The sequence below is a fragment of the Mytilus edulis genome, chromosome 8 (assembly GCF_963676685.1).
Source record: "Mytilus edulis chromosome 8, xbMytEdul2.2, whole genome shotgun sequence".
Taxonomy (NCBI): Eukaryota; Metazoa; Mollusca; class Bivalvia; order Mytilida; family Mytilidae; genus Mytilus; species Mytilus edulis.
In genome coordinates, this window is record NC_092351.1 from 38,075,463 (window position 1) to 38,100,689 (window position 25,227).

At 31.7% G+C, this 25,227-nt stretch overlaps 1 protein-coding gene across 1 annotated transcript in view; it reads left to right on the top strand.

The window, feature by feature from the left end:
• Positions 1–23,960, top strand: part of LOC139485492 (uncharacterized) — a 28,920-nt gene extending 4,960 nt beyond the window's left edge. The window contains exons 2-11 of the mRNA XM_071270006.1: positions 2,287–3,527; positions 6,968–7,052; positions 7,744–7,836; positions 9,676–9,861; positions 11,111–11,287; positions 12,815–12,991; positions 14,392–14,577; positions 15,197–15,379; positions 16,536–16,724; positions 23,423–23,960. Coding sequence (XP_071126107.1) covers positions 2,287–3,527; positions 6,968–7,052; positions 7,744–7,836; positions 9,676–9,861; positions 11,111–11,287; positions 12,815–12,991; positions 14,392–14,577; positions 15,197–15,379; positions 16,536–16,724; positions 23,423–23,733 — 2,828 coding nt within the window. The 3' untranslated portion in view covers positions 23,734–23,960. The remainder of the gene's footprint in view (positions 1–2,286; positions 3,528–6,967; positions 7,053–7,743; positions 7,837–9,675; positions 9,862–11,110; positions 11,288–12,814; positions 12,992–14,391; positions 14,578–15,196; positions 15,380–16,535; positions 16,725–23,422) is intronic.
• The last annotated feature ends 1,267 nt before the right edge of the window (positions 23,961–25,227 follow it).

The window sequence follows — 25,227 nt, forward strand, 5'->3', positions numbered from 1 at the left end:
CTAAGTCACTATTCCTAAAAGTAAACCATCATAGGCCAAAGTACGGTCTTCAACACAGAGCATTGGCTTACACTGAACAACAAACTACAAAGGCCCCCAGAAACGATATCCTTGTTACTATTACAAAGAAAATTGAGTAAATTGAGGTTATAAGGAAGAACAAAAATCAACCCTGCTAATATAGCTATAACCGAATATAGATATACTTCCAAAGTAAGCTCTCGTTTGAGAACTGTGTAAAGTAGGTTGGCAATAAATATATAGAATGAAGATGTTTTATATATAAAATTATGTTCTCTCTATTCAAATTGCTACCCAAGCATCTTAAAAGTACTTCATTATATTGAAATGAAAATTTAATGACTTTCTATCAAAGAATCTTGATCATATTCTAAGATTTAAAAAAAATGTTTCCTTATTAAAAATTCATTTTAAAGCAGAAAGATAAATGTTTATTTGACTTGGAGTTTCACAATTGTATGACATTATTTTGGATCTTTCAATTTAAATATAAGTGAATATCGATAGAGGATTAATAAAGGAATCAAAGGAGTAAAACAATATACAGATCAATGTGCTTGTTTTCGAGATATTAGCCATTGAAATTTTGGCGGGAAAATATTCTCTCTTGACTTTTCATAGCTTTATCATTGACAAGTTTACATTCTCAAAAACTATCAAAGAATAATTTAAATTTTATAAGACTTTTAAAGATGGCTTATCATTATACATGTAAAAGATTTATAAAAAGATAAATCGGGGTCAATGCCATTTTTTTTAAGGCATTCAAATGAATAAAACCTGAGGTTTCCGAAAATCTGACAAAAATCCCAAAACATGACAAGCGAACTTCAATGTACCTTAACTAAGCTCTGAAGCTAAAACCAAGTTAGGGATTATCGATCTTATATATGAAATTTCTGAAAAAAAATGACTCTATTTATAATCAGGCTCTCCGACCAAACATAATCTTTTCAAGAATCTACACATGTATGAAAAATGACTCTATTTATAATCAGGCTCTCCGACCAAACATAATCTTTTCAAGAATCTACACATGTATGATATCTTTAAAAATTAAACCTAATCCCCCCCTTTTTTTTAACCTTTCAACCCCAATATTACATTTGTTGAACCATATGAAAAGAACAGAAAAGACTGTAAGTGAAGCAAAGTATGCAGTCATATTCCAATTTGAAAATCAACAGCCTCTATTTATGTATTTTTTTACATAAATTTCTATTTATGCAATTTCAGAGTGGGTGTTGCTATGGATAATATGTGTTTCCGTGGAAACAATTGAAGTCAACAACACTTGACGATTGTAATTTAAAGTTTGCGTTAGCTTTTATGTATTTTTCTTATCGGTTATGAAAATTCAGGAAATATAAGCTCCAAGTTTCCAAGGAAAACATCGGTTGCTATGGTGATAAAACTTGAGAAAATCCCACGCATTTCACTATTTAATTTGGTAAAGAAGTATCCAAACTTCATAACTACAGTGCTAACTATTCTGTTCACATTTGCACTTTTCTGAAAAACACCAGATAAAAATTTGATAATTCAGCAAAAATCCCAATTTCAGAAAAGTTGAAAATATGCATTTTTTCACAAAATTTTACATAAAATTGACAAATTTGGTTGATATGCAATCTTCACTAAAATGAAGCTTAAACCAAGTTCTATCAATGTTACATATGAAAATTAATGAAAAATGCACGATTTTATTCATAATCAGGCTCTGAATTGTGGTGATTTAGCTGATATTTGAAAGATTTTTCCACCTTTAACAACCAAAAAATAGAGTGTCCGTTACCATGGCAACCACTCATATTTTCCCACTCAAAATTATTTTTTTAGCAGTATTCATTGATTGCTTCTACTAGGCCAATTATAGAGAAAATCTGAAACCATCATGTATCGCACTCTGCCTGGTTCTAACAAAGAGCTGTACTTAATAGTTTGGTTGATAATAGTTGCTTATTATATGCTACCTGTTTAAAAATATAAATAAGAATATGTGGTTTGAGTGACAATGTGACAATTATGCATGCAATTCACAGTGTATAAAAGTTAATAATTATAAGTCAAAGTACGGCCTTCAAAAGGGAGGCATATGTTAAACATATTACTAGTTTTCAGTATAATGTTGCAAACAAGGGGAAGTTCACCTTTTGGAACTATTTGTATTCAATTATGATTTATGATGATCGCACTGGCACTGTACAAAAACTTATCGATTATTATATATTTCAACGCTTTCACAAATGTATGCTTGTCATTTAGGAACACAAGATCACAAAGGCATATCCTTTCTATTCCCTGTATGGGATTTATCACTTAACACTGGATTAGTCAACTTAGATCTGTCCGCCACAAGATCCTCTTCAAAACCAGTTGATTTACATGTGTATCGACAAGGCAGACTAGATGTTTCAGCACCATCACAAACCTTTTCAGATTCGTTCATTCATTCTTTTGATAACATTGCTGTTGGTATCTCTGGTCACATGACAGTAATCAGGGTAGAGTCTTCCAATTCTGACGAGCTTTCCTTGCAAATGTTGTTACATCAAGACAACAGTGGGATTAAGAAATCTATATCAACTTTGCTATATCCAACTGATGTTTGGGGACTAGAATATTACGCTGCGAGCTATTGTATATCTAGCTGTGCATCATATTGTTTAATTACAGCTGCGTCATTTAATACAAAAGTTGGTGTTCTTTTACGAAACTATAATGTCACTGTCAAGGTTCATTCGTCGTCGAATGTTATCAAGATTGAAGACAAACTTTCGTTTGATATATTGATTGATAGGTATCAATACGTTGTCCTTAAATCTACCGACGATTTGACTGGCACCTATATAAGGGGAGACAATCCGATATCTGTAATTTGTGGATCTGATTTTCAAAAATTTACTGTCGCAGAGCAACTCTTACCCGTAAAATATTTCAGCAAGGATTCATTCTCAAATGTTTTCCAACTTTATGACGACAGTAGCTTAAACATGGAGTATTTTATACGTGTTCTGACTTCACAGAGTGATACAATATGTTCTATAAGTACTACTGGTAGTAATACCTATACATCAACGGAACATCTGCAAAGGAAAGGGGACTATATCCAGTTTCCTATTTTAGAGTCTTCTGATTTACATAGTATCAACTGCAACAAGCCTGTGCAGGTGTGGAATATTGTAATTGATAACGAAGTCGTGGGTACTATGACAATTGTTCCTACTTCACTGCAATATTATTATAGTAACACATGGCACACACCAGACGCAACAAATGGCGTGGTTCAGAAATTGTACGCTTATAAAACATCAACAAATTTCCCGCTTAAGTATAAAGATCAAAGTTGGTCAGGAACAAAAGGATTTGTTACTAAATTATTAGAGGCCACTACTTATACTACTACTACTGATCACCATAATATAACATTTTTCCTATGGAGTATTGGTCATCAAGACGGGTATGCATTCGGAACACACTTAGCTATGAAGCTGTTTGAGCAGTCGGTAAGTTTAATAGCAAACCTAATAACTTCTAACTGGCTCGAATTCTTAGCATTCAGTTTGTGAGTATATGTATCATTACAAATGTTTGACACAAAACTAAAATATATTTTTTTACTTTTAGTGTTTCAATTATATACTTAATTTACTTTTAGAATTACTCATAGCTCATTTTTCGGAACGGTTTTGTATGACGTCTAGTATATGTCTTTGTATATATGACTTTTTTTTATTCCAATGAACTAGAAAATAAAGTTATGTAGTTTGCCGATCGTTTCTGTGTTTTAGCATTATCCCCAAAGTAGTAAACTGATTGCGGCATGTCAAGCTAACTTTAATTTGTACACATAAAATAGTTGATATACATGTATTTGAATTCTATTCAAATGTCTATGTAAAAACATGAAAATGCAGGAGTAAAAAAAGAAGCATTCAGACGAACTATGAAGTTTGCAAATTGGTAGTTTATTTAAGCATTCTCCAATATAAACAACTATTGCGTCATGTGTAGATTTGAATGTCACTGTAAAGACTTAACAAAAAAAAAACAGGAGAAAAAAACAGGAATCAGACGGAATGCAAACGAAACACACCTTATCGCTATTCCCGGCTGACCCGAGAATCTGTCCGCTTGAATTATTGACGTCATACAACAATCACTTTTCCATTGTGTCGTCAGATATTTTGTATTATGACGTCAAAATATTACCGGAACTTGTGTGATGTCCAGTAATGGGGGACAAATAGCGATCAGGTGTATAAGATCAAGTTCGTAGACATGTTAATCTTTACCTTCATCGAAAGCATTACTCGGTCTATATATTTTATTATAGTTCCATTGATCTATTCAAAAACAAATGCCAACAATAAAAACTTGTAAGCTAAGTATGTGTTTTACGAATTTATTCCAATCTTTAATGGTCAATTTATTCGTCTGTTGAAATAAATCTTTCGGATTTTCCCTCAACACCGTGTTGTTTTGATAAAGGCATGTAACATCACTACTATCCGTGTGTTGAAATAAGCCCCGCCTACTAAACTTATATATGAAATATACACGTTTACTTTTAACCCATCACATTCTTAGAAATGTTACATTTGTAAAATAAATAATCTAGGCAAATGACCCACGTTGACGTCGTCACACCGTCTATGATATAAGTATCACAACATTTAGTGTCAAAATTCGAACCAATCAAGTTTCTCTATCTCTGGATAACAAGCATCTACTAAAGGTAGTACCCTACATCCCGTTAAAAATATGTCAAAGTCTCAAATTTCAATTAAAGATAAAAAAAAATGAAAAAGACGTTGTTTTCACATTTAACTTTGTGGTAATATTTCTCTAAAAATCGCCAGGTTTGGACTTAGACCAGGAATATATTTTTTATCAACGTTCATATCAGTAGATATTGATATTTTAACACCCTTCAGAACCCTGAATACCATTCAGCTTCACCTCAGGATGTACTTGGAGACTTCAGGATGTTCAAATATCCATATCTACGGATATGAACGTAGATAACGAATTTATAAGTATGGTATCTTTGTTTAGTCTTTTACATACTCTGTTGGGTTGATAGAGTCCGTGGCTATACACATTAATATCGTATATGTCATGTAGCAATGTTTTAGGGCTGTCGTGTGTGATACATACCTTTCGTAAAAACTGCAGAGATAAATATCAGTCATCAACGACACTCAGGTACCTGTACTTCCAATAATGCACGAGATAGCTCACTTACAATAAATATGAGTAGTTTCCGAGTTAAAGCTTACGTGACAATGCATTCTTTGTTTTGACAATAAAAAAAGGAAAGTGACAAACATACCGAACTCCAAGGATTATTCATACGAAGTCCTTTATCAAATGTCAAAATGAAACGCATCAAACGAATGGATAACAACTGTCATATTCCTGACTTGGTACAGGCATTTTCTTATGTAGAAAATGGTTAATTTAACCTGGTTTAATAGCCAGGAAGTAAAATCCCAAAAATACTGAACTCCGAGAAAAATTCAAAAGAAAAGTCCTTTATCAAATTGCAATTGCAATAGCTCAAACACATCAAACGAACGGATAACAGCTGTCATATTCCTGACTTGGTACAGGCGTTTTCTTATTTAGAAAATGGTGGATTGAACCTGGTTTTATAGCTAGCTATACTTCTCAGTTATATGACACGTCTCATCAAATTCCATTTTATTGACAACACTGTGTGAACAAAACAAGCAGGTAAAAATGTCAACAAAAGGGATACAGCAGTCAACATTGTGTTACAATCTTAATCCCTACAAAACAAACAAATGTGTCAACAAAGCAAAACGAAATAGCATATAGACAAAGCACATAAGCAAAAATGAAAGACAAGAATACAAAAAATGTTTATAGCACAACACCAGTTTAGGTACCAAGCCACTCTAAAATGATATAATCAAAAATTGACTAAACAGTAACGGTAATATTTTACAATGACAAATAAAAGATACACTATTACACGTAATAAGGATGTTAACCAACATAATAACCTAAAATCTATACTTTCTGATCGTCATGTATTGATTGTGAAGTTGGTACAGTTTTTTTTATCAACAAGGTCTTGTTATCTTCCGATGAACTTTCTTTAGAAAAAGGACGTGACAAATCGTTCATTGACATAACACTGGTTTATCAAATTTCGTCTAAGTAACCGGTGAATCTAATCCATAAATCTCCTTCTTTTTACTTCTTAATTTTTTTATATTCATTTTCACATTAAATACTGATTCACATTGAATCCTCATTAATTGAATCAGAATGATTTATTCATGCGAGTATTATGTGAAATGTTCATGTTAAAAGTTCAGTTTTCAATTCATCTGTTCTTCTTAAATGAGGATTAGATTGTAGAATGGCAAGGTATTCCATTGTTGTAATTGTTTATATTTGCCGTATTTTTACGTTTTTACCTGAACAAAATTTGCGAAATTTCAAAATTTATAATGAACATGAATAGAATATAAATTGATAAATAGTGAAATACACATGGAGGATACTTGGCCGAGAACTTCGCTTAATTTATCCGGAAAATGATAATTAGCTTTTTAAACAAATTTGATTTATTTTTGAACCAAACAAATAATTTGCATTTACAATTTTATTTGTTTCGAAAGAAGCATATTGTATTCAGATGGTTAAGATACATTTCCATAAAAATCAGGAATAATTAGACTAGTGCAGGAAAGTCTGTCCCTTTCAAATAATGTTAATGAATGTTTGTAAATGCATTTATTTTTGCATAAAACAGTTGTGCCATTCTTTTTCGTAGAAAAAGCTTTTTAATTTAGTTTCATTTTTTTTGTATTCAACAAATATTCACACTTTGATTGCATTTGATTATTTTGAATGTATATAAACGCCAAATTGAAGGTATCAACCTATGTTTTTATATTTGTTTTTTTAGACTTGTCATCTTGGGCAAACTGCTGACGAGGACTGCGATGGCCATACAGAGGAAGAACTGTGTACGTTATTAGGATATCATTTTGGTAAGTTAATACGATAGTGATACTCATCAATTTTAAATAATGTACCAATAAGTTTTTATAATGAAAAATAACTTGTTGCCAAATTGACTAGATGGATATGCTTTAATCTTTCAGTACTATAGAATCGAGAAATAGTCCCAGGAATTGAATATCCAAATTACTAGACCGGCGTCATTTTGATCACATGCATTCAAGAAAAAATTGAAAAACTGTTACACAAAACAAAACTATTCACATTCAATAATGGCCGAAACAATACGGCCTACATCATCATCTCTGGTCAAGACATTTTAGTCTTGCTGTTCGTACATCTTGAAAATTTACAATACATTGTATCATTTAAATTAAACCAGTTCCAAATGAATGGTTACTTAACGATGATATATATACTATTTATTATCGATTTAAGTCTAAGAGAAAGCGCGTATTGTAGGTGCGTTGCAGATAAGTTTAAAAGGATGTGTTGAATTCTTTCCATTATAATATAATATTGATTCCCACTATTGATTGGATATCATTAAAACATGCTAAAATTATTCACAGTCGGAAGCTTTTGATAAACTATAAAAGATTTAAATGTTTTTTCCACTTATTATAGCTGTTCTTCTTTTTTTTAACTGAACTTTGAAGTCTCTACAGAATGATAGAAGATACATGTTCCGTTTTAATTTCTACTTTTGTACTTTATTAGTTCCTAAAAAGTACATCTTTGAAGTTGGAAAGTATTTACCCGATTTTGACCTTGATGGTAATTATGATGAAGATTGTGCCTACATTGTTCCAGGTCAGTTATCCATAATCATAAACAGTAATATTTATCAATACAGTTGTCTCTGTTATAGTTAGTTCAGTTCAGTTTCTTGTATGTTCCTCCATTATTGTGGAGCACTGTTCATAGGGTATAATTGTAACTATATACACCTTAAGCATAAGGAAAGTTTGTTAATTATGTACAGATGACTGCATTTAGGCAATGATAACTATGCAAATTAATATTATAATTTATTCATAAGATTGTCATCATAAAATTTGAAAATAATAATCATAATGTGCTCAGGTGTAAGAAAAAGTTAAGTAAGAACTGGATATACTTACAAATAAGAATTTGAATTTATAAGTACTTAGTCTTGAACTTAAATTTGGTTATAATTGTTAGTTAATAGTGCTATTCTTACATTAGAATTTATAATGAAAAGATAATTTTATAAGACTGTTATGTAAAAGGGTTGGGGGTATATCAATGTCTATTCTTGTTTGGATTATATATTTTGTGTATTTAAATGTGTGATCTATATTTTATCCAATTTTGGCTATTTGATCCAAATCATTACCATAAAGACCAATTTTGTCTGTTTGGGTTGATCACAAAAGTTTGATCTTCGTACAACTGTCAAACATGTTAAAGACTTAGTTAGCTATATAAACCAGTGTTATTTACTTTTTGTTTGAAATGTATAAAAAGGTCTGGACTATAACATTTGTTATCCTGTCTTAGCTGATATATTCTAGCCTAGAGAAAAATAATATATATATATATAACACCATATATCAAGCTCTAATATCTTCGAGGGTAGAAATGTAACAGGGTTCTTGGACGGAATAAAACGATTCGTCAAGTTTAAAGACGTTTGTTCATACGACACACACAATTAACTCTGAACGAACACAAATAACAGAAACAACAAAAATACATAGACAATACGGTGTACAAAGAGATATAACTCTAATTCATAAAACGAAAAGTATATGTATAAAATACAATACACTGGCTCTTGTCTATAAGAATACAACTAATACTATAAAAGTGTATAGGTTATAAATATATAAATTCAATCAAACTCAATTAAAAACCAAGTCAGGATTGTGGGCTTCATTCTGTCCAATAATATTACGCTCATCATTCATAGAATTATGAATGAACTATTTGTTTCTATAATATTTGCATGTAATAATTGACATACAGGTAACTACTATAAACAAGACACAAACAATATATATACTGAACCTATATTAAATAGACAAACATAGACAATACAGTAAACTAAAAATTTGAAAACACTGATCGTACATGTACATGGTAAAAAGGTCTGTCTTCTATTTGGAAACATCACCAGATCATAATCACATCAAGATATTCTGGTCCTGTTAAAAAAAGAAATATAACTTAATTAAGTCTTATGAACTATATAATATCTGCATAGCATTTATAAATAATAAGTATAATGTTAGCAAGACATTGCTTTATAGGCCTTTTATAATAATTATATAACTGTACCTATAAATGTATTATTAATATATCGATGATATGTTATTTCTCTGAGTTCATAGAAATACTTCTTTAAAATGAAATATCTATCATTCATGCACAATCATTCTGACTAATTCAAAAATATCTTTTCTCCCAGATTCGAACTAAAGGAAAACTGTGCAAATATTAAAGACATAGAAATATATGTAACTGACCTGATTGATAAGGAATTAGTGTCCATACTATATAGTAATGCAACTATTTAAAATACGGCTGCTGTGATGTATACCTTTCTCTCACCAGGTATTCAGAAAGTAAATACATCGATTCACATTTGTTGTTAAAAATTCAATTGCATTAACATTTATTCTTTAGACTGTCGTAAACCAATGATACCAAACACAACAATATCGGACTATACAACAGCTTCAACAACATATGTAACATCAACGTTTTCAAATTTTACCTGTGAGGAAGGTTTTACCCATGCTAATACATCTGTGACTAAAATAGAGTGTTATGCAGATGGAAAATGGATGCCTGAGAGGATATGTATTACAGGTATTCCATATTTTGTAATCATTAGAAGCTCTATTTATATTGTATACAAAGTACATGTTAAACATTCTGGTAATACACAATGTAGCTAGGGCTACTGAACTTGAACTGAATTGTCGAATACTACTTTGATATATAACGACACATTAAACCTTAATATAATCATACTGTGAATAATCTAAATAATTAAAAGCGATAGATTGTGCTAGTTATTTGAAAGAAGTCAATTTAGCATGTTTTTTTGTTTTCTTTTTTATGAATTTCGCCAACCAATGATCTGAAATATTACAACTCAATCATAACATTTCTGCTTGCGTGAGAAAGAAAGAGAATTGTAACTTAAATTATATCATCAATACTTCATGTCACCAGTTATAGTGCGGGATCTGTTAATTTGAATTAGTAATATATGTATGTCACTTGAAAAAGTACAAAGTGTATATGAGAAAAGCAACACAGTTAAATTTAGAAAATATACACCTACAAAAAGCTTGATGAAAGAAATTTGCTATGTGCAGTACTTATAATTTTGTTTTGACGATGGTTTCCTAAAACAATGAAGTTATATCTCCAAAACATGAGAAAAAACTAAAACACGATATAAAATCATAAAACAAAACAACTTTATTTTATTAAAAAAAAATAACTCCCTCAAAACAATAAAATCTCTGAAGGTTTCCATCAAGGTTAAAAGTTCAGCAAATAGGCTTTTTCATGGATCTTGGCGAAATTTTATACACTTTTGGCACTTTAAACACAAAATAAAAATGGTAGTAACACTATTCATTTAAGGAAAAATCTATGAATACATTTGGAGATTTGTTGATGTTAAGATAATTATGAGTCAGTTTGTCTCATATATTGCTTTCTTTCAATACAAATGTTCGTCTATTAAAAACAAATATTTTACAATAATAACATGTCCTTAGATTAAACAAACCAAAGTTTTTGGCAAAATGGTATAATTATCCGTGACATGGTCCATTTCCTAAATGTTTTACTTTAATAATGCAAAAGAAACATAGAGAGATATTTTGCATACGAAATACATCTAGCAATGTATCCGCGATAAATCAAACAAAGTGCCGTATTCATGCTCTGGATGACAACGTACGCGCTGTTCATTTAACACCTAATTAATGATCTGGATAATAGTTTATCATCTTATAATTCACTCCACTTAAACAATATTTCTGACCTGCCATACCCTGATTAAATTGATTAAATTCGTACAATGATTTAATATTCACAGACTGTCCGGATCCATCTACAGTTTACAATAACTCCGAGATAGTAAATGGTACATCATTCGCCGTCCGCAGCAGTGTCATGATGAATTGTGTTGACAATTTTACCTTGATTGGGCATGATGTTCTTGAATGTACTGAAAACGGAACATGGACAATAGACGTTTTTTACTGTTCTCCAGGTACCATTAATGTATAGTTTGCAAATAAATAGATTAGACATTAGAGGTTGTATTATATATCTCCCAGTTGATACGACATTCCAGAGTTTGTTTTTACAATAATTCCCTTCATATAGAGTATCATCTAATGAAGCCATATAAAAAGAGTTCTAAAATATAAAGTTGAAATCTTTCATTCAAACATTTTACTGACGCAATCCCGGCTTGAATGATCGTTATGAAATTTCTGTTTAATATTTGACAATGGATTTGTTTCAATTGTCGTAACGACAACCCCGTCGTCTTTTAGCGGAATATTACCTTCTGAATTAGATTGAACACAACATTGTAGTTTTTTTTTAAATGAATTTCCACTTCGCAATTGATTTAGCCAGTTAAATGGTGTGCCCTGATTTGAGCGTCATTGGTTTATCTAATGTAGGCATGCCCGTTTGGTGAACTATTTTGGTATTATTGTTCAGGTTTGAACTGTGAAGTATTGATTATCACAAGAGGTATTGTCAAGAAAGTATAAAAAAAAATTGACAACAGTTAGAAAATATATTATATCTCTTAATCAAAAGTTTGAAAATACTTATGCAGAATTTTTATTAAAGGTGACTCTTTATATACGTTCATTTACGGTTAGCCTTTAAACGATTTATAATGCTACCACTTAAAAGCCCGTTTTAATGATGTTAATTCAAACATTTCACCATCATTTTGTGTAATCAAAATTACATGTATGACAGATCACAGTTGTATGCAAGACCTTATACATATCTGTGACATGGCCCCTTTACAATGAATTGATGAAAACAAAATAGAAACATATGCTTGATGAAACGACATTACCTATCCATACATGACCTCGAAGTAGACAAGTTCTAAAAACGTTCCTGTATTATGTTTAGGCCAGATATATGATTACCAAGCCTGGCATGCTTTACGTAAGCTATCATGAAGGAAAAAAATAGCAATGGAATTATATTTATCAAGGACATTACATTTCGACCAACCATTTTCCGAAAATCATTTAACATCAAATATGTACTTAAACCTTACATTGCATGAGACCTAAACAATGTGAAGAGTTGTATGATCAAAGTGGACCGCAAAAGTGATAACCTTATTCATTATGTAGTCAAGTTAGGAGCCTGTAATTCGGTAGATGTTGTTTTTTGCTGTATATAATATTTGATGATGGTTTTTTGTTTTGTTTTGCATAAATCAAGCCTTTTGTTTTAAGTTCTGACACCTATCATTTTGTGGACCTTTATGCTTGCTGTTTCGTGTGAACCAAGGCTCCATGTTATGTTGAAGACCGTACATTGACCTATCATTGTTTACTTCTTGTACATTTTGACTTTGACTTTTTCTCATTAGCACTCATACCACATCTTCTTATTTATAATAAATTTATGATGTTAGTTATCAAAATTATTTAAAGATTTTATTTTCTTGTCTGCATGCATGGTAAATTATTAATTATTAATTATTAATGTTGTACAAGTCAACATTGAACAAATAACAGTTTGTTTTGTACAGATTGTGTCGACCCAGTAACAGTATATGATAACTCGGTAATAGAACATGGAACATCATGGGCTGTTGGTAACAACATAACAATGGCGTGTATGGACGGATTTACATTACTTGGAGACAATATTCTAAAATGTACTAACGACTCAATATGGTCAAAGGATGTGTTTTCTTGTGCTGCAGGTAAGTTTCAGGACACATAATTTAATGTCATTCGTCAAATTTATGGTCCTGTTATTGATTATTTGATGCGTACGCATGCACTTTAAAAAGACAATTAAATTAGACACAATGTCGAAAAAAGAAGTTAAAGAATGTGTTCTTACCTGGAAAATGTGTTTAAATTGACCTATAATGGTTTATTTTTATAAATTGTGACTTGGATGGAGTGATGTCTCATTGACACTCATACCAGATCTTCCTATATATATTATAACATTTATTTTGACGCTTGACGATGAATGTAAAATATGAGACACTTCTCTGTCTACTCGCCCGGTCTCGCTAATTTTTGGCGTGCATCCAACTCACATAAGTTTTTTTGATTACCGTGACTTCTCTCTTTCTATTCGATTTATGAGATTTCATCATCGGTAAACTACTGACGACTTAATTCAATTATTCCAAGATAAAATGATATATTCTTTTTCAAAATAAAAGGCAAACTCGACAGTAGATGGTTTGTTGAAACCTTGTTTTTCTCTCGCCTGTTTGAGCAGCAAATAAATTCAGAATGAATGTAAAAAGGTTTGAGAATCGACAACGACTGTTATACAATACGCTTATCAAGGATACTTGTCTCACAGTTTATTACGCCAGTTGCGCATTTTGTCTATAGAGTCCAAAAGCAAACTGTTAATCGAATGGAAAAGAAGAAGAAAAAGATCAACTTAAGGCTAGCATATCAAATAGAGGCACGATACAGGATGAGACAGCCATAAGACAGGAATGAGACAAGCATGAGACAGGCATGAGACAGGCATAAACCAGGATTATCTTTTGGATATTAATGCGTTTGTTTGCTGCCTTACCGATGTTTAAACACACATCTATTTGATTGATATAATTTATAGAAAAAAACCAGTGTGACTGTTGAGGTTTTAACAAACACTACAGAATCGTTATGTTCATAAATGTATCACAATAAATAGAAAACTGAGGTATAAATCCTCATTTATGCACGATCTAAGCAACATTTGGCACATCTTTTTATGTTGTGTTTCAATGCTTATTAAATTGACTAAAATTACAAACTCTGTTGATTTAAGATGAACGTCACTGATGTATCTCATGTAGACACACACGTCTCGAGTACTCAGTCTAAAATCATTGCACGGTTTGTTTCCTCTGATTTGTTGAAATTGCATAGTTGTTGAACTATCTGAAATAACAACTGTATTGTACATAGAGTGATACGGATTTATGTATAAGAAAATGAGAGTTTCAATAATCGCAATAATCAGATTAAAGTCTCCTGCATTCCAGAATATTGTCATTTAAAACATACTTATTAAACCATATAATAAAAATGAAAATGTCGAATGAACTGTTTTCGTAAATACATGTAATTTTACTGTTTTTAGATTGTACAGATCCTACTCCAGCTGTTCAATATTCAGAGGTGATAAATCCATCTGGCCTGTCAACTTTCCCTGTAGATGATGAATACTCTCTCACGTGCAAAACTGGATATAGTGTCAATGGAAAGTCTGTTATGACGTGTTACACAAATTCTACTTGGTCACAACCACAGTTTTCATGCGTTCCAGGTAATAAAGTCCAGTTAAGTTAAAAATATTAAAAAAACGTTGAAATAGTTTGATATAATAGTAAAATGTACCATGAAATAGTAAGAGAAACATTTAATTAATCCTATTCGAGAGGCAGAAAATTCAATAGATATATTTTGAAGACGTTGAATTTCAAGGGGCACTTAATATAGTTTTATTTTTTTAACTGGCTTTTCAAATGAATAAAAGTAAAACAATTATGTTATATTTTCTGCATTTTTTCCCACACAAATACGATTTTTCTACTCAGTTGTACTAAAAGGCTGCCTGGTTTATTTTTTGTCAGTATATTCTCAGACTTAAGGAATCAATGTTGAGTTTTTGTGTTCTATTGTTTGTCTGTTTGTCTTTTGTTTTGCCATGGCCTTGTCAGTTTATTTTCGATTTATGAGTTTGAATGTCATTTTGATATCTTTTGCCTCTCTTTTACTTCATCTTCATTACCGTTTTCGCTTGTCATTGCTTTTCGTTATTTCCTAAGTTTTACCGCTTGTATCGTACATTAAAAATTGATATACGCGATTCGAAAACCAATTACATACTCTTGCCTCTAATGTATGACTGAATTAAAAATGTGAATACTGCATTTCCATTCCAGGTTGTGGAGACCCAAGGAAAGATATACCACATTCAGTCATACTTAATTATACGGAGGGTAAACCTTTTGATGCAGGGATTGATTTAGTAATGGCATGTAAGACGTCAACGACACAAGTGGGCGAAGAAACAGTTGTTTGTTTAACGGATAAAACATGGAATAAAACCCTAAAATGTATTCCAGGTATTTGTCTAATGCAACTTTATTTTGAAAAATAGATTTGATATTTCAATCATCATTTCTAACGTTCAGATATTATTTAGTAATGCTAAATACGGATTTTTTGTGTTATTAAAATTTGCTGTTCCAAAATGTTAGAAATTATTATAAATTAAAGAATGTATCTTCCTCATGCAAAGCTCTGATTCCTTTTCACGGATTTGGCTATACTTTTTTGACCTTTTGGATAATAGCTCTTCATCTTTTAGATAAGCTTTGGATTTCAAGTATTTTGGCCACGGGCATCACTGAAGAGACATGTATTGTCGAAATGCGCAGCTGGTGCAGGAAAATTGGTACCGTTAATGTTATTTGAACATTAGTATTTTAAATTCATTCGGGCTATATGTTTCAGTGCTATATCCTTGTTTATATTAAAGTAAAATTGAGAATGGAAATGGGGAATGTGTCAAAGAGACAACAACCCGACCAAATAAAAAAACAAGTGTTCATCGATGATAATATGTCGTTTTGTTGTTTGGTACCCGATATCAATCCCAAAGCTACAAGATTCACCAAGCATAAACATATCAAAACTTCATTTAAGATGCAATTCAAGACAACATTTGCATAGAATCTACGAATTTCAAAATCAGTATTGATAAACAATTGCAATGCCTACACTCCGTATTTTAAACTAAGAAATTGTCAAACTTTAATTGATAAGAGATTGTAATACCTGATATATCCATTTCATATACATGTTGGTTTTATTTTTAAATTTCTGTGTAGATTTATTTTAATTATCACATAAGGATCTTTTTTCATTCATCATTTGACAAATTTACGATGCAGTTTTCACTCACAGTTTCGATTATCTATGTGTAGTATTATTATCGTAATGAAATACTACATGTACTAGTAGTGCTTGTTTAATCCTTAGTTTGCTGTACAGTTGGTAAGGGCCTGTCGTTTTTCTTTGTATTTTTACTAATTTTGTTTATTAAAATCACAGTCTGCCTTTAACAATTACAATGTCTATACCTTTGAACAAGTTTTAAACGTAGGTTCAAACTTATTCTCAATATCATTTAGCTATATATTTATTGAGAAAAGAAAAGTAATGATCATATGTGAACTCTGAATTGTATTCATTTTAAGATAACTTCTACTTTTGTAGATTGCAGTGATCCAAGATTAGAAGTAGAGGTAGAAAATGCGACGTTAACAGGTTTTAAAACTGGTTCAACAACAGCTTACAAATCGCAATATAAGTTCAGATGTAATTTGAAATACAGAATGATTGGCAACAGTTATATAGTCTGTCTTGAAAATTCTACTTGGTCCCAACCTCAGTTTTATTGTGAACGTAAGTAATTATAAAACTCCATTTCAAACAAAATAATGTTTCTGACAGGAAACCAATATTCGTTGAAATGTGGTCTGTTTTGTAGATAAAGTAAAAATAAGATTTACTGGCAATTTGCATCATATATCAATGTAAGAACTGCGACTAGACAGAAAATATGTCTTGTTTTAATGTAAAAAGTAAAATCACAAAAACACTGAACTCAGAGGAAAATCAATTCGGAAAGTCCATAATCACATGGCAAAATCAAAAAACAAAACGCATCAAAACGAATGGACAAGAACTGTCATATTCCTGACTTGGTACAGGCATTTTCAAATAGAAAATGGTGGATTGAACCTGGTTTTACAGCTAGCTAAACCTCTCACTTGTATGACAGTCGCATCAAATTCCATTATATTGTCACCGATGCGTGAACAAAACAAACAGACACAACAGGTAAAAATGTCAAAAATAGGGGTACAGCAGTCAACATTGTGGTATCATCTTAATCACTATAAAAACAACAAATGTAACGAAGAAGCACAAAAAGGCATACATCAAATTAGCATCCTCATTTTGATTATATTATACGATTTTATCTGTCTGTGTAAAATGCACCCATCAAGGAAGGAGGGTTTTGAGTACTGATGTAAAATTGCGCGTTTGAAATTCGCACAGGTAGACATGAAATAATTTTGTCGTTCAAAACATGACGGGATGTATAAATACAGTGACTCAAAATAGATATAACAAAAACTGACTTAACAGTTAAAGTAATAATAATAAATAAAATAATAGTGTGGTTCAAAGTATGACGGGATACATAAGTACAGAGTCACGTCAGATGTATATCACAAAAAAAGTTGGGTTAACAGTAAAAGTAATATCAATAAATAAAATAATTTTGTCATTCAAAGTATGACAAGATACATAGGTACAGAGTCACATAATAAAATAATTTTGTCGTTCAAAGTATGATGGGATGCATAAGCACAGAGTTACGTCAAAAGGATATCTCAAAAACAGACTTAACAGTAAAAGTAATATTAATAAAGACAAATAAAAGAATAATATAACACGTTATTAAGATGATAAACAATGTCAGTACGCAAAATCTATACTTCAAGACCATCGTGTATTATTTGTGAAGTTGATACGGAATATTTATCAACAAGTTTTGGGTACCTTCCGATGAACTTTTTTAGAAAAAGGACGAGACGTTCTTTGACATACCCCTGGTTCATCAACTTTCTGCGCAGACACTGGTGACGTTTTACAAAGTCTGAGTAGGAGCTGCAAGCTCTTGAATACCGAATAAGTTGGGAAAAGTATATTCCATATGCAGGTGAAGTTGGTATATTGCTACTAAGATGGGGGAAATTGATAATTTCAAAATCAAAATCGTCTCGTTTGTCATAGATTCTGGTACAAGATGACTGTGTATGTCAAATTCGAGGTATAAGTCTAAAAATGAGGCGGAGGAAGCCGTGTCTGTTGTCTCTTTAATTTCTAGTTCTTGTAGATATATTAATGAAACCCAATCAGAAAAGTTCGGATTGTTAATGGTTAGAACATCATCAATATATCTGAAAGTGAAATTAAATAACCTGGCTTCTTTGATCTTCTTGTTTTTGACAAGTATCTGAAGGAACTCCGTTTCATATGAAAACAAGAAGAGGTCAGCAAGGAGAGGCGCGCAGTTAGTTCCCATAGGAATGCCGACAATTTGTTGAAAAAGTCTACCTCCAAACTCAACAAATATGTTGTCGATAAGAAACTCCAGCATACTGACCACTTGTTCTTTTGTGTAGCATGTTTTACCTTTTTGTTTGTCACTATTAACGAAATATGCCTTATGAAATCCCAAAGTAATAAATTTATAGCGTATGCTACCATTTTTATGATGAAAGGCATTGTGGATTATTTCATTTAGGCGATTTTTTAATTTCACATGAGGAATGGTGGTATACAGGGTTGAAAAATCAAAAGTTTTGATAGAACTTGCATTGCAAAGACATAATTCTTAAATGTTTAACCAAATTCAATAAACATATTATGCATGTTCCGATAAAGTTTGTTGAAAATGATTTTTGTTGTAACAGAAAGCTTTTTGACTAGTTTGTCCATCCATACACTTTCTGTTTCCTAGGCCGAATATAAAATCATTTAAAATCCATTACTTTGAACAAATTTTTAATTTGGCTTCTCTAGGATGTAAATATCAACGCAACAGTTCTACAAAAATCGTTTGATATCAATGTTTACTTCTTTTTCATCTTGAATAAATGGACTAAAGATTGAAGGCCATGTTTTAGATCTTTTTTTAAACATTAAACTTAAATTCACAAGTAATTTCTTTTTAGTCTATTTGTCACTTATTCTTCAATCATGACATTCACGTTGTAAATTTTCTATACAAGATGGCCATTTCGACAATTTTCAGTATTTATTTCGCATCTTCGATCTGAGAGTACTCGCAGTAACTAAAAGCTAGTTCAAAGCCAATAACAACTAATTAAAAGATAATTTATTTAAAACTAAACTAAAGTGGACATTCCGACGACCATTGAAAATAAAATGTTTGCTTCATATTTGGATATTTTTATTATTTTGACAAATATTGGTAACTTCAAACTAGGATCTATGAAAAACGTGACCATTTCAGCTTTTCCATTGTCACAGTGGCGAAAGATACAAAGATGATATTCCAATTTACAAGTCGAAAACAAACTGACAAAGCCATGAAAAAAAGCGGAAAACGACAAAATCAAAAACAGTAAATAAAACACAACAAAGAAAATAAGACTAAGCAACACGAAACCACCAAAACCCGGGGCGATCTCAAAATGCTCAGGAAGGGTAAGCAGTTCTTTCTTTACACGTGGCACCCGTCTCGTGCTGTTCATGTTAAAAATAATCCGGTGATAAGTCTAACTTGACCTCTTGTTTCCCAACATGAAAATACCATCAGTACAATTGTTCAGCGTTTACAGATCTCAATACTTACCCTTACACACGAGCATATTCATATAAAACAGACTTAACTGCAAGAGAATATTCCTGACAAAAGAACTGCATCCTTATGTTTTTGAGGAAGAACGACTCAAATTGGCACTTGCAAGGATTGCAACCAACTTCATGAAATATTTGACTGAGATATGTTTGGGTCGCAAATACATATATAAAGATAACATAAAAGTCGACTACAGTGGTCATTTGTCGATTGGGTGACTTTATTTCTGAGAGTTGATTATCATTATTAGTTGTGCTTATGACGCAGGAGATGCATGTCTCTCTCAGTTTGGATTCAATTTCATCTCTTCTTGTATATTTTTATTTCGATCTTTTTTATATTTTTTATGGATTTGAACATCGGTTTCCTAATTGTGCTCTTCTTTGCGAAGCCCCATTTCCATTATTTCTTAATTCTAGTATAGGAATATATACTATAATTGTACATTCGATGTGTACATGCTGTATGTGTTTATAGGAATACCCATATAAGGCACGCTCAAGGTTAAAAGTTGGAAATCAGACAGATTGAAAATCATTTGAAGAATAAAACTAGTGTGAATAGAACAAAAAAACAAGTCTAGGAACAACGATGATTAGAATAAAAGCCAATTTCTCAGTTGATGAACATAAAATTGAGAATGGAAATTGGGAATGTGTCAAAGAGACAACAACCGGACCAAATAAAAAACAACAGCAGAGGGTCACCAACGGGTCTTCAATGTAGCGAGAAATTCCCGCACCCGGAGGCGTCCTTCAGCTGGCCCCTAAACAAATATATACTAGTCCAGTGATAAAGAACGCCATACTAATTTCCAAATTGTACACAAGAAACTAAAATTAAAATAATACAAGACTAACAAAGGCCAGAGGCTCCTGACTTGGGACAGGCGCAAAAATGCGGCGGGGTTAAACATGTTTGTGAGATCTCAACCCTCCCCCTATACCTCTAACCAATGTAGAAAAGTAAACGCATAACAATACGCACATTAAAATTCAGTTCAAGAGAAGTCCGAGTCTGATGTCAGAAGATGTAACTAAAGAAAATAAACAAAATGACAATAATACATATATAACAACAGACTACTAGCAGTTAACTGACATGCCAGCTCCAGACTTCAATTAAACTGACTGAAAGATTATGATTTCATCATATGAACATCAGGCACAATCCTTCCCGTTAGGGGTTTAGTATCATACCATCATAACATATATGAGAAGAACATAACCCGTGTCATGCCAACAACTGTTTTTAGAATAAATGTGTTTAGTTCCGATGCAAAGACCTTATCAGTGACTCAATATTAACGCCAAAATATGCAATCTTTAATGACTTGACAACAGTATCGTAATTATATCCCTTCTTAATAAGTCTATTCAAAGGTTTTGTAAGTTTCTGAGGTGAATACTGACACCTTTGTGCTTTATAAAGAATATTTCCATAAAAAATTGGATGTGAAATACCTGAACGTATTAGAAGTCTGCATGTAGAGCTATATTTACGAATGATGTCTTTATACCGATCATAAAATTTAGTAAATGTTTTGACTAGTTTGTGATATCGAAAACCCTGGTGTAATAATTTTTCAGTAATACATAAATTTCTCTCGTTAAAATCTAAAACATTGTTACATACACGAGCGAATCGTACAAGTTGAGATATATAAACACCGTAAGATGGTGACAAGGGAACGTCACCATCTAAAAACGGATAATTAACGATAGGAAATGAAAAATCATCCCTTTTATCATAATCTGACGATATACGGAATCCCCAAAGCGAACAAAAATGTTATCTAGTAAAAATTCAAGGGCATATATAGTATCAAAGCATGTCCAATTAACATAGTTTTTTTTGTTTATTGCTATTAAAAAATGACCTAAAAGAGTTTGAACATATATATTCACATTCTGATTTTTTGAATGCCCATTTAATTAGGTGTGTGAATTTTTTCTTAATGAGAATGTGAGGCAATGTGGTATACAGGGTAGAAAAAATCAAAACTTTGAACAGATTCAAAATCACCAATATAAGCATGCAATTTATCAAGTACTTCCAACGAGTTCTTGACACTCCAAAAGTAATTTATTCCACTATTTTCGAAGGCCTTATTTGAACAATTTATTATCAGGTTTTTAATTGTACCAAGTGTGCTGGTAAGAAGAATAGACAATTTAGTAGTTGAACAATGGCTTGAAGACGAAATAAATCTATATTTGTAAGGGGTTTTGTGTAGCTTCGGAAGCCAATACATAGTTGGGACTTTCATTGTATTTGGCTCTGCTTGTAAAGCGGTGGCTAAAAGTTTATGTTTGTTACAGATTTCGTTTTCTGAAAATGGAGTAAGTTGGAATGTTGGTGAATTGGTGATTTCCTTTTTCAGAACCTCAATGTAAAATTTACGTCAAACAATAATAATATTATTAGCAGCTTTATCGGCCGGGACAAAAACAAATTCCTTGGCTAGTTCTTTTAGTTTATGTTTGATACGAGAAATAGGTTTATTGTGGTTATTGTTTATAGTAAAATGTTCTTTAAAATGTTGAATACGTATAACTATCTTCAGTACTGAATTAAAAAAAGAGTCCAAAGATTTTTTGTCAGCTTTTTCCCGTTTTATCCATTTCATACAGTAAGTATGGAGTGAGTCGTGGATGATATTACGACACTCATTCCAATTAATAATTGACGGGGGACGATATTTAGGTCCTTTACTGAGAAATGATTTTAACTCTTGGTCTTGAACGATGTTAAGATCTCCTGTTATAACATGGGAAATGGGTCCATAAATATATTCGGAATAGTTGATTTGTAGATAAAATTCATCTTATATAAAGTTGATACCGAATCAATTATTACTTGTTGGAAGTAAACAATCCCGATTTAAAAAAAGGACCTTGTTGTAATTCTTGATCGACCATATAACAGCAATGGCTCATTCATTTTTAGCAGTTTTGAGGTCATTAGAAGAAACCTCAAATAAAAAAAAAATAATGCATACGTTTTTTTTATAACTCAATGGATAGTTTTCATTATAAAACTTATGTACATATACTTTTTTCTGAAGAAAATTCTTTAATTTATTCATATTTAGAAGAAGTTTACTTTATTTTAATTGCTTCCTTCTCAGTGTGACCCATCTCGTAAAAATCCGGTGATCACAATACGCATGGATGTCCTTAAAATAAACTATTATCTGAATTTACATTTAACATGTAAATTCAGATAAAAGTTTATTGTAAGGACATCCATGCGTATTGTGATGCTCAATTTCCATGCTTTTTTGTTGATTTTTGTCGATTGTTGACAAACAGGTGACAATCGTTAAACTTCGGCTTCAAAACACGAACTTTAATTACCTGCCATATTTTCACAACAACACTAACCGATTGAAAAAAAATTAACGACTATACGAAATTTACACGAAAAAAATGATAAATTTGTGCACAGAAGACTAAGTTTATGATGTTTGTATGCATTGGTTCAAGAATTGGAAGAATATTATTTTTCACCGGTCACTCGTTTCTTATGACTTTAAATAAATAAAGACGATATAACGAAATAAGTGTATTGAACTTTCTATTTACATGTAAATCAGATGAATAAGCATAGACTTCAAGGTGACACACTCTCTTATTACTCTGACGTTTCAGAAATTGTTTAATGAAACGTACTTAGCAACATATTTTATGATTTATTCAAGCTTGTAAATGCCCATGCAGAAGAGTTGGTGTACCAAGATATACAGAGGTAACACCTGAAGTTGTTAACCAAATACAGGTAGAAACAAGTCTCGACCTTGCAGTGAATGAAAAAATTCTTTCAGCGTACATCCGATTGAAAACAAGTGTTCCGAATAAGAAACAAGTTGCCAAGTCAATTGGATATGTTGGAGCTGCATTTCTTGTAGTCATACTTGGGTCCATAGTACTTTTGGATATTCCAACGCTATGGAAACATCTAAAACATTTAATCAACAGGATAACAAACTTTTACAGATATATTCGACATTGAATATAGCATAATCAATACTATCCCTTGATTACTTAATAACACATACAAGTCATGTAACTGATAAAATTTCTCAGAATAGAATTAAATCTATTAGTCAAATACTTTAAGTTAAAAGCTAAATATTTTAAACGAAAGTGTATCCAGAACTTGAAACCAAAAGTAATTATACGTATTCTTTTCAAATGCACTTATTAGTCAATATAGTTTTAGGATTAAATATTTCAAGGGAACATGTGTTTTTAAAAATTGAAAACTCTGCTAATATTCATCTTAGTTAAATGTGACTGACTCAGTCGCAATCCTTGACAACAACACCGCACAGAGCGGTAACGTTTCCGGTGTGTTTCAAATGTTTCATTTTTAACCGGATTTTTGTGACAAAAATGTCGGTTATTGATTTGGGGATGTACGGCGGGCGGGCGGGCGGGCGGCAATCAAATGTTGTCCGTGCATTAACTCATGAACCGTTCAACCAAAGCTTTTAAAATTTTAATATGTTATTCCTGACAACTATACGAAGGTCAAGTTCAATAATGGCGATTTTGACTTTTACCGTTCAGGAGTTATGGTTCTTGAAAGATTGAAAAATGAAATTGTCCGTGCATTTACGCATGAACTGTTCTACCAAAGCTTCCCAAATTTTAATATGTTGTTACTAATGAAAGAATGGAGGTCAAGTTCAATAATGATGAATTTGACTTTTACCGTTCAGGAGTTATGGTTCTTGAAAGATTGAAAAATGGAGTTTCCAGTCGTGTCCGTGCATTTATGCATTAACTGTTCTACCAAAGCTTCCGAAATTTTAATATGCTGTTACTGATGACAAAATGGAGGTCAAGTTCAATAATGACGATTTTGACTTTTACCGTTCAGGAGTTATGGTTCTTGAAAGATTGAAAAATGGTTTTTCCCGTCGTGTCCGTGCATTTTCTCATGAACCATTCAACCAAAGCTTTTGAAATTTTAATATGTTGTTACTGATGACAAAATAGAGATCAAGTTCAATAATGACGATTTTGACTTTTACCTTTCAGGAGTTATGGTTCTTGAAAGATTGTAAAATGGCGTTTCCATTCAGGTTGTTGCATTTACTCATGAACCATTCAATCTAAGCTTTTCAAATTTTAATATGTTGATACTGATGACAAAATGGAGTTCAAATTTGATATTGACGATTTTCACTTTCACCATTCATCAGTAATGGTTCTTGTGATATTGCCAGGACACAAATAAATGTTAATAAATCCGGTTTGCTGTCGTTGTGACAGCCTCTTGTTTAGAATGTTGCAATAGAATATAAAGAAAATTATAGTAAAAGAGGGACGAAAGATACCAAAGGGACAGTCAAACTCATAAATCTAAAACAAACTGACAACGCCATGGCTAAAAATGAAAAGGACAAACAAACAACAGCACACACGACACAACATAGAAAACTAAAGAATAAACAACACGAACCACACCAATGTATTGTGAAGCTCTGTCGGTGTAAAT